Below are 17,433 nucleotides of genomic sequence, written 5' to 3'. Positions count from 1 at the left end.
GGACAAGTTCAAGCCCTAGGACTGGCAAAAAAAAAAAAATTATGGTTAACATTTCTCTGCAACTATGAATATAGGGTAACAAGTTGCTAGATTGGTTACAAATCCCTAAGAAATCTGTGTAGAATCAAGGATCACTTCCTCTTCTGGTACAGAGGCTTAGACAACTTTTAGTAGAAAATCAAAGCTCAGCCAAGACTTATAAGTCCAAGTCCAAGGTAATGGACAGTTTTCCGCAATGGAAAAATATTAAGGGAGATGAATTAGCTCCAAGTAGTTTTTCAACAGCTTGTCCTGAGGGTTGTGGAGCTTCACGAAGTTTTGGTGGCTCATTCAAATTAAGCAACCAGTGGAGGCAGATGCTCTTTGTAGCTCCAGAGAGAGGAACCATCTCCCAGGATACTTAGTAATTAATTTCAATTCTAGTTTCTAGAGAACACGGATCTACATTCAAACAAATGAGCCATTATAAGTGTCTACACAGCTTTTTTCTCCCCCCCCCCCGACTTTTTTTGGGGGGGGTCAGGTGTGGGGCCTGAACTCTGGGCCTGGGCACTGTCCCTGAGCTCTTCAGCTCAAGGCCAGCACTCTACCTCGTACAGCCAGAGGCCTCTTCTGTTTTCTGGTGGATAATTGGAGATAAAAGTCTCAGGAAGTCAGGTGCTGGTGGCTCATACTTGTAATCCTAGCTATTCAGGAGGCTGAGATCTGAGGATCCAGGTTCAAAGCCAGCCCGGGCACGATAGTCCATGAGACTCATATCTCCAATTAACTAACAGAAAACCAGAAGTGGCGCTGTGGTAGAGCAGCAGACCCATGGAAGTGTGTTTCTAGCTTAATTTGAATATAATCAGGTAATAGTATGCTTTGGAGACACCAAATTTATTTAGATTTGCTACAGTTTGTTTTTAAGCACCAACATATGGCTTACCTTGTTCAAGAACATGTGCATTCTCACACTGTCAGATAAGATATTCTATATCAACCAGATCTAGGTGGTTTGAGGTTTGGTTAGTACTACATCTTTACTGTCTACCCTGTTTCATATTTTCAAAAAAATACATGTTGAGTTAGGCACTGGTGTCTCATTCCTGTGATCCTTGCTACTCAAAAGGTTGAGATCTTCAGATCAGGTTCAAAGCCAGCCTAAGCACAAAACCTCATGAGACTCTTATCTTCAATTAACCAGTACCCAGCCAAACTCCCTTCTTGACCAACTAGGATTTACTGTGCATAATTCTTAGCTTCCTCAGGGTTTCAACTCCACTCAGCAGGAGAGACAGGATGACATGTGCTTACTCTACCTTGCTCCAAAATGGAGCTACACCAGCAGATCCAAATTCTATTGCATGGCCAAGGTGGAGAAACTCTGTATACATATATGTGGACATTATACACCAGAGTTTGAGAAAAAAAATATATATAGCCACACAGTAGTCACAACCAGTCCATCTATTCAACTCCGCTGCTGCTATTTGAAAGTAACCAAAAATAAGTAGGTAGGCATGGTTAGCTTATAATAACTTTATTTAATAAAACAGGAATCAGGCTAGAGTTGGTTCACAGACTACAGTTTGCTGCCTTGTTTCTTATTACAATTAGCAAGGCTGGTTAAATGGCAAAGTTTACTTCTGGATTTCTGTCCATCCTTAGATGGCAGAATACAAAACTACAGAATTGCAAAAATTACTGCTTGCTTTTTCATTGTTAGTTCCATGATGTTTAAGAACTGTGGTACACATTCAGTTTTGATTTGATTATGTCCTTTGATTATTCAGTCTCTTCTAGAGTTATACAACAAAGTTTTAACCACTAAAATTTTAAGGAGATTGGACCAATTTTGTATCTTTTACATGTAACTGACAAGGTGCAATTAAAAAGCTGGGCTTGCCGGATGCTGGTAGCTCATGGCTGTAATCAGTTACTCAGGAGAGTAGCTGAGATCTGTGGATCACGGTTCAAAGCCAGCCTAGGCATGAAAGTCTGTGAGACTCATCTCCAATTAACCACCAAAAAACTGGAAGTGGTAGAGCGCTAGCTTTGAGCTGAAGAGCTCAGGGACAGTACCCAAACCCAGAGTTCAAGCCCCCCGACCAACCAATAAGCTTGGTGGCTTATTCTAATAATCTTACTACCTGTGAGGTGGAAACACAAAACAAAATGATTCTACTACAGCTCTCTTACCCTTTCAAAGAAAAAAATTTTATTAACCATTTTCTTGAGGATATTTTAATAAAGAGGTCATTAAAAAAATAGTGATCCAACTTGTCTTTCCAGAATGTTCTAGACTTGGAGGTGTGGTGAGGTTCTTGTCCTTTTACTCACCTGGTTTCCTGCCACAGAGATAGAAGGCCAGTCTGTCAGTCAGCTCATACTGTATTTCTACAAGGCGATCTGCCAGTTCGTGGTGCCCTCCTTGCCTACCAAAAAATCCACAAAGATCCATTGATACTGCACTGGTCACTGGCTTCTAAATAGAACAGTACAAAGACATCCCAAGACACTCGAGCACTTTATCGAACATGACTCTTTAGAATAATCAACCTTTGTGTGGAAGGTAGATTATATTTTGAATTCCATCTTTGCAAACCGGTTTTCGTTTGTTACTACCTTAACTATCTGCTTTCCTTTATTCTATCCCAAACAGAATACTTAAGAAATTTAAGGACCTATGAGACGGATAAAGGAAAACCTTGTTTAGGTGAGAAAATAAAATTAATGGTTCGGGGTAGAGAGTCTCAAAAGTTAATCAGTGTTTCCAGAAACTTACAATGGCCAGGTCTCACCCTTCTGGAGAGTTGAGGATATGACCTAGTGGTAGGGCACTTGGCTAGCACAAACCAAGCCTACAAAATCAGACATAAACCCAAAAGGTGTCACCTCACTCCTTGGAAATTCTCCACCAGGACTGAATGAGCCCAGGCACCAAGATTTTGAATGTTCGGGTCATTGGGCTTGAACTCTGGGCCTGGGTGAGAGTTCTTCAGCTGAGCTCTTCAGCTCCAGGCTATCACCCTACCCCTGGAGCCACAGCCCCACTTTCCATTTTCTAGTGATTAATTGGCGATAAGAGTCTCACCATTTTTAGTGCCCAGGCTGGCTTTGAACCATGATCCTCAGGTCTAGCCTCCTGAGTAGTTAGGATTACAGGCGCAAGCTACTGTGCCTGGCCAGGCCAACCTTTTGAAGAATTCATACATGCAGCTAGTTCTGTTTCTTTACCTTCAATTTCCATGGCCAAAATAAATATTGTTTACCTTTCTTCACTCTCCCCACCCTTTTTTTGTGCTAGCATCTGGACTTGGGAGTTCTCACTTAGCTTTCTTGCTCACAGCTCTCTACCACTTGAGCCATGTCTCCAGCCCTTTATAAAGTATTTATGCTTCTCAGGGTCCTTTAGTAACAAAGCACATAAATTGCCAGGTGAGGTACCTCAAGCCTGTAAACCTAGCTACCCAGGAGGCTGAGATCTGATGACTGTGGTTCAAAGCCAGCCCAGGCACTAAAAAGTCCGTAAGACTCTATCTCCAATGAATCACTAGAAAACCAGAAGTGGTGCTGTGGCTCAAGGAGTAGGGTGGTAGCCTTGAGCTAAAGAGCTCAAGGACAACAACCAGGTCCAGAGTACATAACTTAGTATGAGAGAATACCATGGGTTTTCTTCTTCTAAGATCGAATCTCTATTTTCAGTTAATTTCTCTTCTCACCATTCAAGGCATTCTAGACTACCTTCCAATTCAGCATACATCTTTTTTTTTTCTTGTTGTGTACATCGTTTTAACATACACATTGTATATTCTCTCTTTCTCTTGCTATACTGAGGTTTGAAAGGTCAGGGGCTTGGGCTTTCCAGGCAGGTAGTTCTATTTGAGCCATACCCTAAAGCCCTTTTTGCTTCCATTATTTTATAGGTAAAGTCTTTTGAGTTTTTAGCCTGGGGATGACCTCAGACTTCAACATGCTTACTTATAGCCTCCCTCATATACCTGGTACCACAGAGAAATACTACCATGTCCAGGTTATTGGTTGAAATAGGGTCTCACTAAACTACTTCTCAGGTGCTCAGGCTGGCCTGCAAATGTAACCCTCTAGAGCTCCATCACCTAAGATAGCTGAGATTACAGGTATGAATCATCTCACCCAGCAGGTTTTGCTGTTGGTTTTTCTTACATTTGTACAGCATGAAATACCATGTAATTGATAATATCCCCATCTCACAAACAAACAAAAACACATTTTGTAATGAAAGAGGTGATATTTGTCATATTGTACTGTACTTATAAAATGATTTATTGACTGGTAATCCCTTAGCGTAACTACTTAAAAATAACAAAAAGCTCAGGGATGTTGCCTAGTCCCTGAGTTCAAGCCCCGACACACACACACACACACACACACACACACACACACACACACACACACACACAATGAGGGCTAGTCCACCCCTGTAATCACAGCTAGTCAGAAGGCAGTGATTAGGAGGGTAGAAGTTGGAGGCCTGCCCAAAGCAAAATGTTAGCAAGACATCATCTCAACTAATAAGCCAATATGGTAGTACACATTAATGGTCTCAGCTAGGCAGGATGTGAGTAGGTGGATCATAGTCCAAGGCTGGCTCTGGGCAAAAACCACAAAACCTTATTGGAAAAATAAAAACAGATGGGGACATGACTAAAGTAATAGATCAAGAAGTAGAATAAATATGTGGCACTGAATTCAACCCTATTACCACAAAAAAGTGGGTATTGTTTTTTGCACTGTTAGGGCTGGAAGTAGACATGGCTAGGTAAACACTGTACTGATCTAACACCAAAAGTATAATTCTTGATCACTGATTTATACTCTGAGTACAACTCAAACACCATTGTGTTGTAAAGTTTCAAGTAAAAAACTGGAAACTAAGCACTGTGTTTATGATTCTGCCCTTCTGTGACTTTACCAGGCAAAGTTTAACACACATTTGAAATGCCTTTATTTGCAAAATAAACGTAAATCTTTAAAGGAGTTAAATATTAATCATACACAATTTATTGATTTAGCAGTAAGTTATATTCAGTGTGAAGGAGAGAAGTGGTGATTATATTGGCCTCCTACCTGGCATAATCAACAGGAGTTTTCCCACTAGAATCCTGGGTTCCTGGGTCAGCGCCATATACTGCCAATAACTCAGCTTGTAAAATCTGTCCTGCTTTTGAAGCGACATGAAGTGGCGTATTTCCTTTTTCCTGAGGATTATTAATCAAAAATCAAAGTGAAAAAGGCAAATTACATAACCTAGGAGCTTAGTGGCTCATGCCTGTAATCCTGATTCCTCAGGAGGCTGAGATATGAGGATTGCAGTTCTAAGCTTGCGTAGTTTGTGAGCCTCTTATCTCCAATTAACCAAAAACTGGAAAAGCTTAGGAATAGTGCCTAGGTCTTGAAGTTCAAGCACCACAATAAACAAAATAAATAAATAAATAAATAGCAAATTACATAAACTAAAACACTACTCAGTTTCAAATTAGTATCAGAATCAATAGGTATTTTCTTACCGGATGAAAGAAGTTGGCCTGAGCTCCTAAAGATAACAGTCTCAGACAGGTTTCAAGATTCCCTGTTCTCACGCTTGAATGAAGTTGCTAAAATATACATAGGAAACAAACAAACAAAAAGGGTATTTGTTAAAAGCACCAGGAATGATGCACCATATACCTGGGACTGGCCAAGATGTAATAACCTTCATTATAGGAATGGAGAAAACTACTCTAATACCTATACACACGTTGGGTTTTTTTCTCAAGCTCTGGGGACATATGTCAAAAGTACTGCTTCAAATAAAAAAAAGATTCCACCATTTTTACAGAATCTCTCAAAAACATGCTAAGACCCACATAAAGAATACCATCTGCTTAATTTACAAATAAACCATCCAGTACAGTATAGCTTTGCGCTGTAGCCTACTTTTTTTTTCCCAGTCCTGGGCTTGAGCTCAGGGCCTGAGCATTGTCCTTGGACTTTTCTCAAGGCTAGTGCTCTACCACTTGAGCCTCAGCACCACTTCCAGCTTTTTTCTATGTATGTGGTACCGAGGAATCGAACCCCGGTTTTCGTGCATGCTAGGCAAGCACTCTACCACTAGGCCAAACTCCTGGCCCCTGCCTAGTTTCTGAAAACCCTTCTCACTATGCAACCTGAAACTGAAGAAGTTAGCCCTTTTCCTTTGCTATTTCTTTCTCTAGTCCTTTTCAAAAACAGCCATCCTGTAAACTTTCTAGTCCCTTCTAGAAGCAAACATGGCTTCTCTTTCCAAATTAAACAAAAAATAAAACAATACAATTTAAAACCATATAAAGAAAAAGGAAAACAATTTTGAGACACTTAAGTATCCTCTTTGCTTTATGCCTCCATCAGGAGGAATGGCTGCCATTTAAGATTAGAGATGAAACTGATTGCAAAAAAGGCTGGTATTTAGTGTATAGAAGTGAGAGTTTGTTTTTTCCAGTAACACCATACAGCTTGTTTAGGGATTGTACCAGGTGTGACCCACCTTACTAAGGTCTTTGGCAGTGACACTATCATCATCTCGGCAGGGCAATCGGTGGACAAATGCTAACATCTGATACTTGGCTCTGATGAATTCTGCTTTATTGGGACTGGTTCAAAACAAAAACAAACATCAGTTCACTTGCAGTTCAGATTCAGCATTTCCCATTCCTTGTATTGTATGAAGAGGAAGTGATCCACATCCGCCCCTTTTCTACCCTCCCCTCAACCTGAGAATAAAACCAACAAATGGAATAGGTTTCCGCATGGTTAAAGGTCTGAAAACATACATTAGTCATTATAATGGGGGGGGGGGGGTGTCTGCAGCATACCTGCTTTTTATAGCATGGCTCTTCTCTATTTGATTTTTTCTTTTTTGCCAGTGCTGGGGCTTGAACTCAGGCCTGAGCTCTGTCCTTGGGCTTTCTCAAGGCTAGTGCTCTACTACTTGAGCCACAGCACCACTTCTGGCTTTTTCTATATATGTGGTACTAAGGATTTGAACCCCAGTCTTCGTGCATGCTAGGCAAGCACTCTACCACTAGGCCAAATCCCGGCCCCTAATTTTCTTAATTCCATCTGTGTTCCAAACCAGATTTCTGGTCCAACTGCCCCTTCTTTTTAAGTCTCAATATCAACAGCCTCCAACCGTGGCCACAAATGGTGAAATCACTAACTTTGTTTTATTTTTGGTCTGTCGTGGGGCTTGAACTTTGGGCCTGGCCACTGTCCCTGAGCTCTTCGGCCCAAGATTAGCACCCTACTCCTTGAGCCACAATACCACTTCTGGTTTTCTGGTGGTTAACTGGAGATAAGAGTCTCACGGACTTTCGTACCGGCTTGGTTTTGAACCTCGACCCTCAGATTCTCAGCCTTCTGAGGAGCTAGGATGACAGGTGGGAACCACTGGCACCCAGCTGACATCACTAACTTCTGTCACATAACCAGGCAGAAGTGTGAAGGTCCTCCCTGCTTCCGCCCAAGCATCCAGCAGCTGCCCCACCCTGCTGCCCTTGTGGAGACTGACCAAAAATAGCTGCACTTTCAGTGTGCCCCATTTGTTGTGAAGAAATAGTATTTATAAACATTCCACTCACTGTACTTTATCCTGTGGATTAGCTTTACGTCTTCCACTCATAATAGAGGCAGGGTCCAGCAAAGAATGCTCCCATATAGAGTTAGCACCATTGTTATACAAGGTCTCAACCATCTAAAAGGAACCAGTATGAAATTATGTATCTTAAATTCTTTCCACAAATATCTGAAGGGAATTAGTGACAGAAATGGAGAACTGAATCCCATTATAAATGCTAACATGTTTAGGATACCATTCATATCACTGTTTTCTGATTTTAGAGAAAGACCCTAGGAAGGATTCAGACCCAACAAGCAGAACAGCTAAATCTTTAAAGCCATACTACACACACACACAACATATAAGTAGACATGTATTAAAGGAAGTGTAACTTTGACACTAGTAATGAGTTTTCCAAGCCTGAACAAATACTGTTTTACTTGCATACTGTGTGTACTATTCATTTATTATTTAAATCTGTACTTTTATTTATATTTTTTGCCAGTTCTGGGCTTGAACTCAGGGCCAGGGCACTGTCCTTAGACACGTTTTGTCCAAAGCTAGCACTCTGCCGCTTGAGCCACGGCGTCACTTCCAGCTTTTTCTGTGTATTGTGGTACCGAGGAATCGAACCTAGGGCTTTGTGCATGCAAGGCAAGCACTCTACCAGTAGGCTACACTCCCAGCCCCAAATCTGTACTTTTTTTAGGGGGGTGGGTGGGTCATGGGGCTTGAACTCTGGGCCTGGGTGCTGTCCCTGAGCTCTTCAGCTCAAGGTTACCACTCTACCCTTGAGCCAAGTCCCACTTTGCCTTTTTCTAGAGGTTAATTGGAGGTAAGAGTCTCAGATCCTTTTGTGCCCGGGCTAGCTTTGAACCTTCACCCTTACTCAGATCTCAGACGTCTGTGTAGCTAGGACTACAGCATGAGCCACTGAGCCCAGTAGTTTTGTATGCAAAATTAAAGTAAATATTGAGGAGAGTGTGCATCTTGTGTACTACTGCTGGCTTATGTTCCTTTGGGATTTTACTTTTTTTGGGGGGTGGGGGTTGGTTGTAGGGCTTGAATTCAGAACTGGATGCTGTCTCTGAGCTTTTTTGCTCAAGACTACCAATCTACCATTGGAGCTAAAAAGTTCCATTTCTGGCTTTTTGGTGGCTAATTAGAGATTAGAGTCACATGGACTTTCCTATACAATTTGGCTTTGACTACAATCCTTAAATCTCAACCTCCTTGCATTGCTAGGATTACAGGTTTGAGCTACTAGCACCTGGCTAGTGTGGATTTTTAAACAGACCTAAGGGCAATACATTTCTTTTCACCTGAGACTAGGCTTTTGGAAGCTTCCAAACAAAGTATCTATGCAAGCATCTCAATTTCATTTCAAAGAATTACACCTAAATGACCCCATCTACCTTTTATATTTACATCAGCGATCCAAATCCACTTGCACTGGTCTCTAGTTCATTCAGGCACATTACAAGGAAATGGTATATAGATGCCACAGAAGACAAATAACGCAAAATACATGTTTAATCCCAATTCCCAAGAACTTTAAGAATATGTACCCAACATAGAAGTACAGGTGATGTGACATCAGACCCAAAATGAGTTCACTCAAAGTATTAGGCATGCCATCAAAGCATGCTAATTTGGTCTCTGACTAGTTAATGACAACTTTAAGAAAATTTAATTCAAATCTTTCAGAAATGTCATCGGAATTCTGATCCAACTAAGTAGAAAGAAAAAGTTCTTGAAAGTATTGAGGAATAGAACATTTATAAAAAGTTTCTCATGGTACTGGTGGCTTATATCTGTAATCCTAGCTACTTAGGAGGCTGAAAGATGAGGATCACAATTTGAAGACAGGCACAAAAGTCTGTGAGACACTTCTCTCCAATTAACCACCCAAAAACTGGAAATGGAACTGTAGCTCTTAAGTGGTAGAGTGCTAGTCTTGAGCAAAAAAAGCTCAGTGACAGTATTCAGGAGTTCAAGCCTCAGGACTGACAAAGAAAATTTGAATGAATGAATAAATAAAAATTTCTCAGGCAGTAGTATTCAGAATACTGAGCACAGTATATACTATTTCTAGTATCTACAAGTTGGAAGAGAAATACTATTAAAATTTAGACTTATATATATATATATCTTAAATGTTAAGATTTCTATTTATCTCTGTATAAAACTGAACCTTTGACAAAGTCATGTCAGGAGAGAAAAAAGTCCTAAATGAGGAGTTCAATACTGGATAATACTTATACACTATGTGAAATTAAGGGCAAAGCACTTCTATTCAATTACGATACATTTTTTGAGACCTAAGAAGTATATGAGAAATCTTAATTGTTCACCAAACAAGCTCTAAAACATAAATAAAAATTGTGAGAATTTGTACATTCTTTACCTGAAGCAGTGTTGGAGGCCACGGTGTGTGTTTAAGATGCCTTACTTGGGAAATATGACGCCCTAAACTCCGATGGACACTGCAACACTCATCACATATGAAAGTTCCCCTATTCACTGATGCCCAGGAAGGATCTGGAAGAGAACGAAATCTCAGTGGCAAGGATCCTAGTGGTTGCTTTATTTCAGAAAGGCAAAAGATAACTTCGGTTTTGTTTTTTTTACCCCCAGAAAAACAAGGTATTTTGTTTAGTACACTCACTAGCATATCAAGTTGGTGATCTTGTCTGCTGACACTACCCACCTTGAGTGATTAGGTAAATTTTTAGCTGAAACTAAGAGCCCAAGTAAACAGCTACTTTCTTTCTGGACTAAGGGTACAGTATATTGCCTGATTGTGGATCTATGATCTCGGATATATGTACTTTCATTCTATGTCAGAGAAGCAAATTGAGAGAATACAGATGAATCATTCTGGCTTCATCTCTACACAGAGCAAAACAACATAATTTTGATTATCCACATAGTGGTATCTACAGTAAACAGAAATGACTGCTGCCCTAACCCACTGCAAGAAATCAACACATCTATCTGCTAACAGAAAGTTGTGAGTAACAGAACTATAAAACCACTCAGCTTGCCTTGGTCTGAGGGTAGGGAAATATGGCTCCCTTCACTAGGCAATGCTCTACGATTACCACTAACTGTTTTAAGTAAACTACAACGTCTAAGCTTACAACTGATCTAAAAGAAATAGATGTTGCCTCACTGAGGCAAAGAAATAAAACAAAAGGATGTAACTTTTTTGGTGTTCATACAGTACTTTTATCCTTTCAAATCCCACATTATTTTCATTAGACCTGCTTTCAAATAAGGAATAATTCATATCAGGATAGGCAGGAGGAATCTGAGCACTTAGAAGCCCAAATATTTACAGACAAATCTTGAACACTTCATCAGATTCACAATGGGGCCATAGTAAGTGCCACTCAAACTGCCTTGTCTAAGGGTTGTATTTTAAAATTCTCCAATCATCCACAAAAATCTCTAAAATGCATTCATTTCATCTTTACCATTTTTAAACAGTTTGTTCAAACCCTTTCAAACCATATAATGAAAAGTTATGGTATTTCAATCAGACAAATCCTGAGAGCCAGAAAGTGTAGTGGTTAAGAGGGTGGATATAGAGACAAGTAGTCCATGCTTTGAACCCCAACTCTGCCACTTATTGCACAGTAATTGGAGGCAAGTTACTATTTTAAGTGTATTCTGTGTGTTAAATAGGTACAATACCACATCACAAGGGGATGACAATACAAAGAACAAGTAAAGGGCCTCTCATACATGGATATTCAATAATGTTAGCTGCTATATCTTTTTAAAATTATTGTCTAAAATTCTGCTAAAATTCATCATCATTGCAAAAAGCTTATGGTTGGAAATACTTTAAAAATTGACTATTTCATGTGACCACTGCACTATTCTAATGGAAATACTAGTGGAGTTTCCAGGTAACTGGAGTTGGATATACTTGAATAAATTTAAAAAACAAGCATGCACCCAGGCACTGGTGGCTCACATCTGTAATCCTAGTTCCTAATGAGGCTGAGAGCTGAGGATTGATGTCTAAAGCTAGTGTTGGCAGGAAAGCTGTGATCCAATTAACAAAAAGCTGAAAGTGGAGCTGTGGCTCAAGTGGTAGAACACTAGCCCTTAGTGGTTAAAAAAGCAAAGGGACAGCCTGGGTTCTAGCTGCGTACACTTGTGGGCACAGACACATACACATAATTAGGAATGTGGCTCAGTACTTGCCAAGCTTTTGTGAAGACCATTCCTAGTGCACACACACATATTTAAATTAAATTTAAAAAACAAAACAAAAAAACTGTGCTGGGGCTGGTAGTTTGGTCTAGTGGTAACAGTGCTTGCCTAGCATGCACAAAGACCAGAGTTTGATTCTTCGGTACAACATACATAGAAAAAAGGCCAGAAGTGGTGCTGTGGCTCAAGTGGTAGAGCTCTAGCCTTGAGAAAACCCAAGGACAGTGCTCAAGCCCTGAACTCAAGCCCAGGACTGACCAGAACAAAACAAAACAACAAAAACCCAAAAACTGTGCTGGGTATAGTGGTATATAGCAGTCAAGAGGCTGAGAAAAGAGGGTCTAGGGGCCGGGAGTTTGGCCTAGTGGTAGAGTGCTTGCCTAGCATGCACGAATACCCGGGTTCAATTCCTCGGCACCACATACATAGAAAAAAGCTGGAAGTGGGTGGTAGAGCTCTAGCCTTGAGAAAGTCCAAGGACAGTGCTCAGGCCATGAGCCCAAGCCCAAGACTGGCAAAAAAAAAAAAAAGAAAAGAGGGTCTGGAGTATGAGCCACCCTGGAGCTACATGATGAGACCCTGTCTCAAAAAAGAAAAAAAAAAGGAGGGGGTCAGGAGTTTGGCCTAGTGGTAGTGCTTGCCTAGCATGCACCAAGATCTGGGTTCAATTCCTTGGTACCATATACATAGAACATCTGGAAGTGGTAGAGCGCTAGCCTTGAGGAAAAAGCCCAAGCTCAGTGCTCAGGCCCTGAGTTCAAGTCCCTGGACTGGCAAACAAGCAATAAATAAATGTACCAAGTGCTAGTGGCTAACATGCAATCCTAGCTACACAGGATGCTAAGATTTCTGTTCAAAGTCAGAGGGAAGAATAGTCTAAAAGACTGTCTTCAATTAACCAGCAAATAAAGCTGGATTTAGAGTGTGGCTCAACCGGTAGCGCATCAGCCAAGAACAGAAAAAGTTCAATGAGAGTACAAGATCTGAGTTGAAGCCCCAGTACTGGAACACTCACATACATGCACATGCACGCACACACTCGAAATAAAGAGCCAATTAGCTCTTTTAAAAAGCAACAAGATTCAGCCGGGCATGGTGGCGTATGCCTGTAATTCTAGCTACTCAGGAGGCTGAGATTTGAGGATCCAAGTTCAAAGCCAGCCCGGGCACTAAAGTCCTTGAGACTCATCTCCAATTAAACACCAGAAAAAACAGAAGGGGCATTATGGCTCAAAGAGTAGAGCCGTAGCCTTGAGTTGAGGAGCACAGGGACAATGCCCAGGCCCAGAGTTCAGTCCCATGACCAAAAAAAAAAAAAAAAAAAAGTAACAAGACATCACAATTAAATGTTTCCATAAAATAAATCATTCAGTGACATAACTGTAAACACTGCCATGTCATCCTAAAGTTACATGTTTTCCCTTAGATAGGAAATATCAAGATGAAGAATCCCTTATAAAGACACATTAAAAACAAGGAACTAGAGGAATGGATCAAATGGTAGAGCTCCAGTCATGAGCAAAAAAACAGCAAGAGCATAAGACTGAGTTCAAGATATAAGCACCTGCGCATATACATACAATAGTCAAGAACATAGTTTTAGTTTTCCATAGTAGTAGTACTAATGACAAGATTGAAAGCATAGTTTTGCTTTGTACATAGTATTCTTGGAGAAATTAACAAGAACAAGACAGTAAGGACTTGTCATATATATACATACATATTGGTTTGTTTTTTTTTTTTGGTCAGTCATGGAGCTTGAACTCTGGGCCTAGGTGCTGTCCCTGAGCTCTTCAGCTCAAGGCTATCGCTCTACAGCTTTGAGCACAATGACACTTCCAGTTTTCTGGTTGTTAATGGGAGATAAAGAGTCTCACTGACTTTTGTGCTTGGGCTGGCTTTGAACCATGATCCTCAGATCTCAGCCTCCTGAGTAGGTGAGACTGCAGATGTAGGCCAAAGGCACTCCGCAGAACTTAACTAACATATGTTAACTGAGGTTCTCTGTTAATCACTTAAATATCATAAATTAGAATACATAGAAAAATCAAATTTGAGTATGTATGCATGAGGCTGGATTAAAACCTTCTAGTGTATCTCGATATTTTATGCTGAGACTATTTAATATGGCATGTATAGACACCACAAATAGATTTCAAAAATGTCTGAGCCTTTTCCAATCACAGGAAAATCTGTATGAAGATTATGCCCGTATGTGTTTGTGTTTTCTGGGGGCGAAGACCTCAACATCAGTATCTCTCAGAGGTAGCTGTTTTACTAGAGCATCACAGAAAAGGCAGTATAAATTCCTAGCTGCTCTCTCAATTCACAGAGCATTTCAAGGTAGCCTTATTATATTCAAAACAGGAAGGAAGTGACTCAAGTCCCTGCAGATTACAGACATTCAAGACAACTAAAACCATACAATGGAAGAGAAACTCTTCTGAAAAGCACAAAACACTACAAAAGTGAAAGACAGCACTTGAGAGTGCCAATGGAGAAGCAAATTTACCTTTGCCCCGGATATCCCTTGAGAAGACTATGCATCCCAAGAGGAAGTTTGATGTTAAGACATATGTGAATCAAATGCATCACAGAAAGTCCAACTAAAAACAGGCAAGAAAAGGAAGTGGAACAAAGGAAAAAATTGTTTTCTCTAAACACGTTTCAAAGAAAAAAACCAAGGAGTTTGTATAAACTTGGTTTTTTTAAAAAAATAAACACCTCTTTTAAAAACTCCTCCCTATCCTTTGAAGAAAACCGTTACCACCACCTGCAGTACCCAAACCATGAAATAATCATATGGGTTGAGTTATCACAGTAGTATTTAAAATCAAGTCTTTGCTTCTAAATGACAAGGTGAAAATCAGAACAGCTGCCAAGGCACCGGTGTTCAATCATTTAATTAAGATTGTTTATTGGACATTGGTGTGCCAAGAAAGAAGTTGTACGTAGCCTAGGATTTTTTCGTTCTACTAATGTTAGAAAAGCTACTGCCAGAATGCTTGGCATAATCACCTGACATTTAAATTACTTCAAACTCAAATCTAATAGGTCCAAGGGTGAAAAACAATATAATCTTTGCAGAGATCTGTCTCTTCGGGCCCAACTGCTAAAACTGATCTCATCTTTAAATCTGGATATTCTGCCTTAAAAAAGGCGCCCGCATTTTACTTCTGTACACTGACTTTTCGAAGCCCCTCACATGTTTACATCACCGGTGATGTGTGCTTGGTAAGTTGTAGTTCATGTCATAGCTTAGAATGCAACTCCAGCTTCATGGCAATGAAAGAAAACAGAGTAACACAACATAAAAAAGGACCGAAAACCAAACAAACAAACAAATCAAAACAACAACAACAACAAACCCTTAGGTGGCTCCTAAGACTATCAATTGAATCCTCCTAAGGGCTGAGCATAGCTTCCAATTATCCCTGTTGGGTTGGGGGTGGGGTAGGGGTGGAGGGAGAGAAATGAGGAAATCATGGGTCTGGAGAAGTCACCTGGCCAAGGTCATTCAGAAGCAAAATCTAGTGTGAACCTAAGCCCTTGGGATCCACTAAGCTTAAGCCACGCACTGGCTCCTAAGTGCTGCTTAGAGTCCACCAGACCCCGACGTGGAGCCCGTCCCCGCGGAGCGGCTGCCGGGGGGAGGTCGGGGACAGGGAAGTCATCACCGGGGACGCTCTGGCGAGTGTCCAGGAGGGAACCCCGGAAAGTCTCAGTTCAGGGTCGCCTTTCAGGCAGGGGAGGTGGGGGGGGGTGCGTCCGGTGAGTGGTGACACCTGCAGCCTCTGGGGGCCGCAGCCGGGAGGACGCCCGCTTTTGACTTCTGTAAATTGGCCTTCCTGTGCATTGCCCAAACCCCTTCCTGTCAGGGAGCGGGAGCGGCCCCGGCCCCGGCCCCGGCCCCGCCGCCTCCCTGGCCAGCCTGGAACCGCGGCGACGAGAAGGAAGAGACGAGAGGGAACCAGCGAGCGGCGGCTTCCCAGCCCCGCCGGCTGACAGGCCCGGGACCAGTCCCGTTCCGAAGCCAGCGCGGGGCTCCTCTCACTCGAACCCCGGCCCCGGAGCGCCCGGGTTAGGCTGCAGGAACCACCCGCCCCGAGGGGGCGGCCCCGACGATGGGGTCCGGGCCGGGAGAGCAAGGAGGGAGCGGGCCCGGCTGGTGAGACTCACCCGGCCCACTGCAGTCAGCACACACGTCGCTGCTCCGGAGCCGCTTCGACATGGCTCCAGCCTCCACCTGCCGGGACCCAGGGACCCCCCGGGACAGCGAAGGCGGCTGAGGCTGTGGCAGCGGCAGCGCTTCCGCTCTAACGGGTCGCGGCGGCAGCGCTGGCAGCGGCGCCTCTCCCCTCAGCGCCTCCCCAGCCGCAGCGCAGCGCGCACGCGCGGGGCGGGGCCTATCCGCGACTGGCAGGTCACGTGACCGGAAAGGGCACGCTTCCTTATTGCCATCTTGAGTGAGGGCAGGTGCCTGGCCCAGCCTCCTCCGAGAAGTCCTCAGGTGGTTGGCTCTCCGTTGCTAGAAGAGCTTCTCCTGCTCCCAGCTCGGATTCACACCAGAGCCAGCAACACCATCCTGTGACAGGACTGTACCGCAGACTCCCCGAGGCAATCATTTATTCAACTTCATTTATTCGTTTCTCCCATCTACAAACATTTGAGGACCTCGTACATTCTACTCACTGTTCCAGCCCTGGCCAAGCAGCAGCGGGCAAAGAGGACGGAATTCCCAGTCCTGCGAAGCTTATATTCCAGTGAGGCAGATGTACAATACCATAAGTAAAATACTTCCTGGCAAAGGATAAATAGAGTAAGTTATGAGAACATGAGGTACGCTTGCTCCATGGGAAAGCCTTCAATGAATCGTAGCTCCTGTTACTCTTGACGTTACCATTACTTCATGATTTCTACTTGGGATCTGAGAAGTAGGATAATAGCTAATCTATAATGATCAACTGGATACTGTGAGCAAAACACAGCCAAGGGAGATTCGTGGGGAAGACATGTGCTCCTAACTAACGAATATTTATTATCTTACCTTTGGTTTGGGATTTGAATTCAGGGTTGTAACCTTGTAGGAAGGGGCTCCACCATTTGAGCCACATGCACAGACCTGTATGCATGACATAGAAACACAACAGTGACCTCTGTTCAGCAAACATTGGATGCTTCCTGCAGGCCAGCTACTGTTTTGGTTTTAGATAAGTCAAATAGATGGTGGCCACTGCCACTGTTGAATTTCAGACTGATGATATAGGAGATGTGTTGAATAAACATGGGATATTGGAGAGATATGATTAAGTTTCACGAGACTTTTGAGAGATTGAAATGTCTCAGAAGAGTTTTCAGCAGTACTAATGCAGAGTTCATCTCTCCAGTGTGGTAAGTGTATAGTGTAGAAGTAAATATGTATGGGCCGGGAGTTTGGCCTAGTGGTAAGAGTGCTTGCGGAGCATGCACTAAGACCCGGGTTCGATTCCTTGGTACCACATATATAGAAAAAGCTAGAAGTGGTGTTGTGGCTCCAGTGGCAGAGAAAAGCCCAAGGACAATGCTCAGACCCTGAGTTCAAGCCCCATGAACAGCAAAAAAAAAAAAAA

At 42.3% G+C, this 17,433-nt stretch overlaps 1 protein-coding gene across 8 annotated transcripts in view; it reads right to left on the bottom strand.

The window, feature by feature from the left end:
- The window catches only part of Git2 (GIT ArfGAP 2), a 49,635-nt gene extending 33,453 nt beyond the window's left edge, over positions 1 to 16,182 (bottom strand). For all 8 annotated transcript variants that reach the window (XM_090320289.1, XM_090320291.1, XM_090320293.1 and 5 more), the window contains exons 1-7: positions 16,004 to 16,182; positions 10,005 to 10,138; positions 7,620 to 7,732; positions 6,527 to 6,632; positions 5,532 to 5,618; positions 5,092 to 5,222; positions 2,323 to 2,417 (exon numbers count right to left, since the gene is read on the bottom strand). In XM_090320289.1, the coding sequence (XP_090176415.1) occupies positions 2,323 to 2,417; positions 5,092 to 5,222; positions 5,532 to 5,618; positions 6,527 to 6,632; positions 7,620 to 7,732; positions 10,005 to 10,138; positions 16,004 to 16,055 (718 nt within the window). In that variant the 5' untranslated portion in view covers positions 16,056 to 16,182. The remainder of the gene's footprint in view (positions 1 to 2,322; positions 2,418 to 5,091; positions 5,223 to 5,531; positions 5,619 to 6,526; positions 6,633 to 7,619; positions 7,733 to 10,004; positions 10,139 to 16,003) is intronic.
- Between the last annotated feature and the right edge of the window lie 1,251 nt (positions 16,183 to 17,433).

This window comes from Megascapheus bottae, chromosome 28 (assembly GCF_031878675.1).
Source record: "Megascapheus bottae isolate mThoBot1 chromosome 28, mThoBot2.hap1, whole genome shotgun sequence".
Lineage (NCBI taxonomy): Eukaryota > Metazoa > Chordata > Mammalia > Rodentia > Geomyidae > Megascapheus > Megascapheus bottae.
This window is presented reverse-complemented; position numbering and strand designations above follow the sequence as displayed.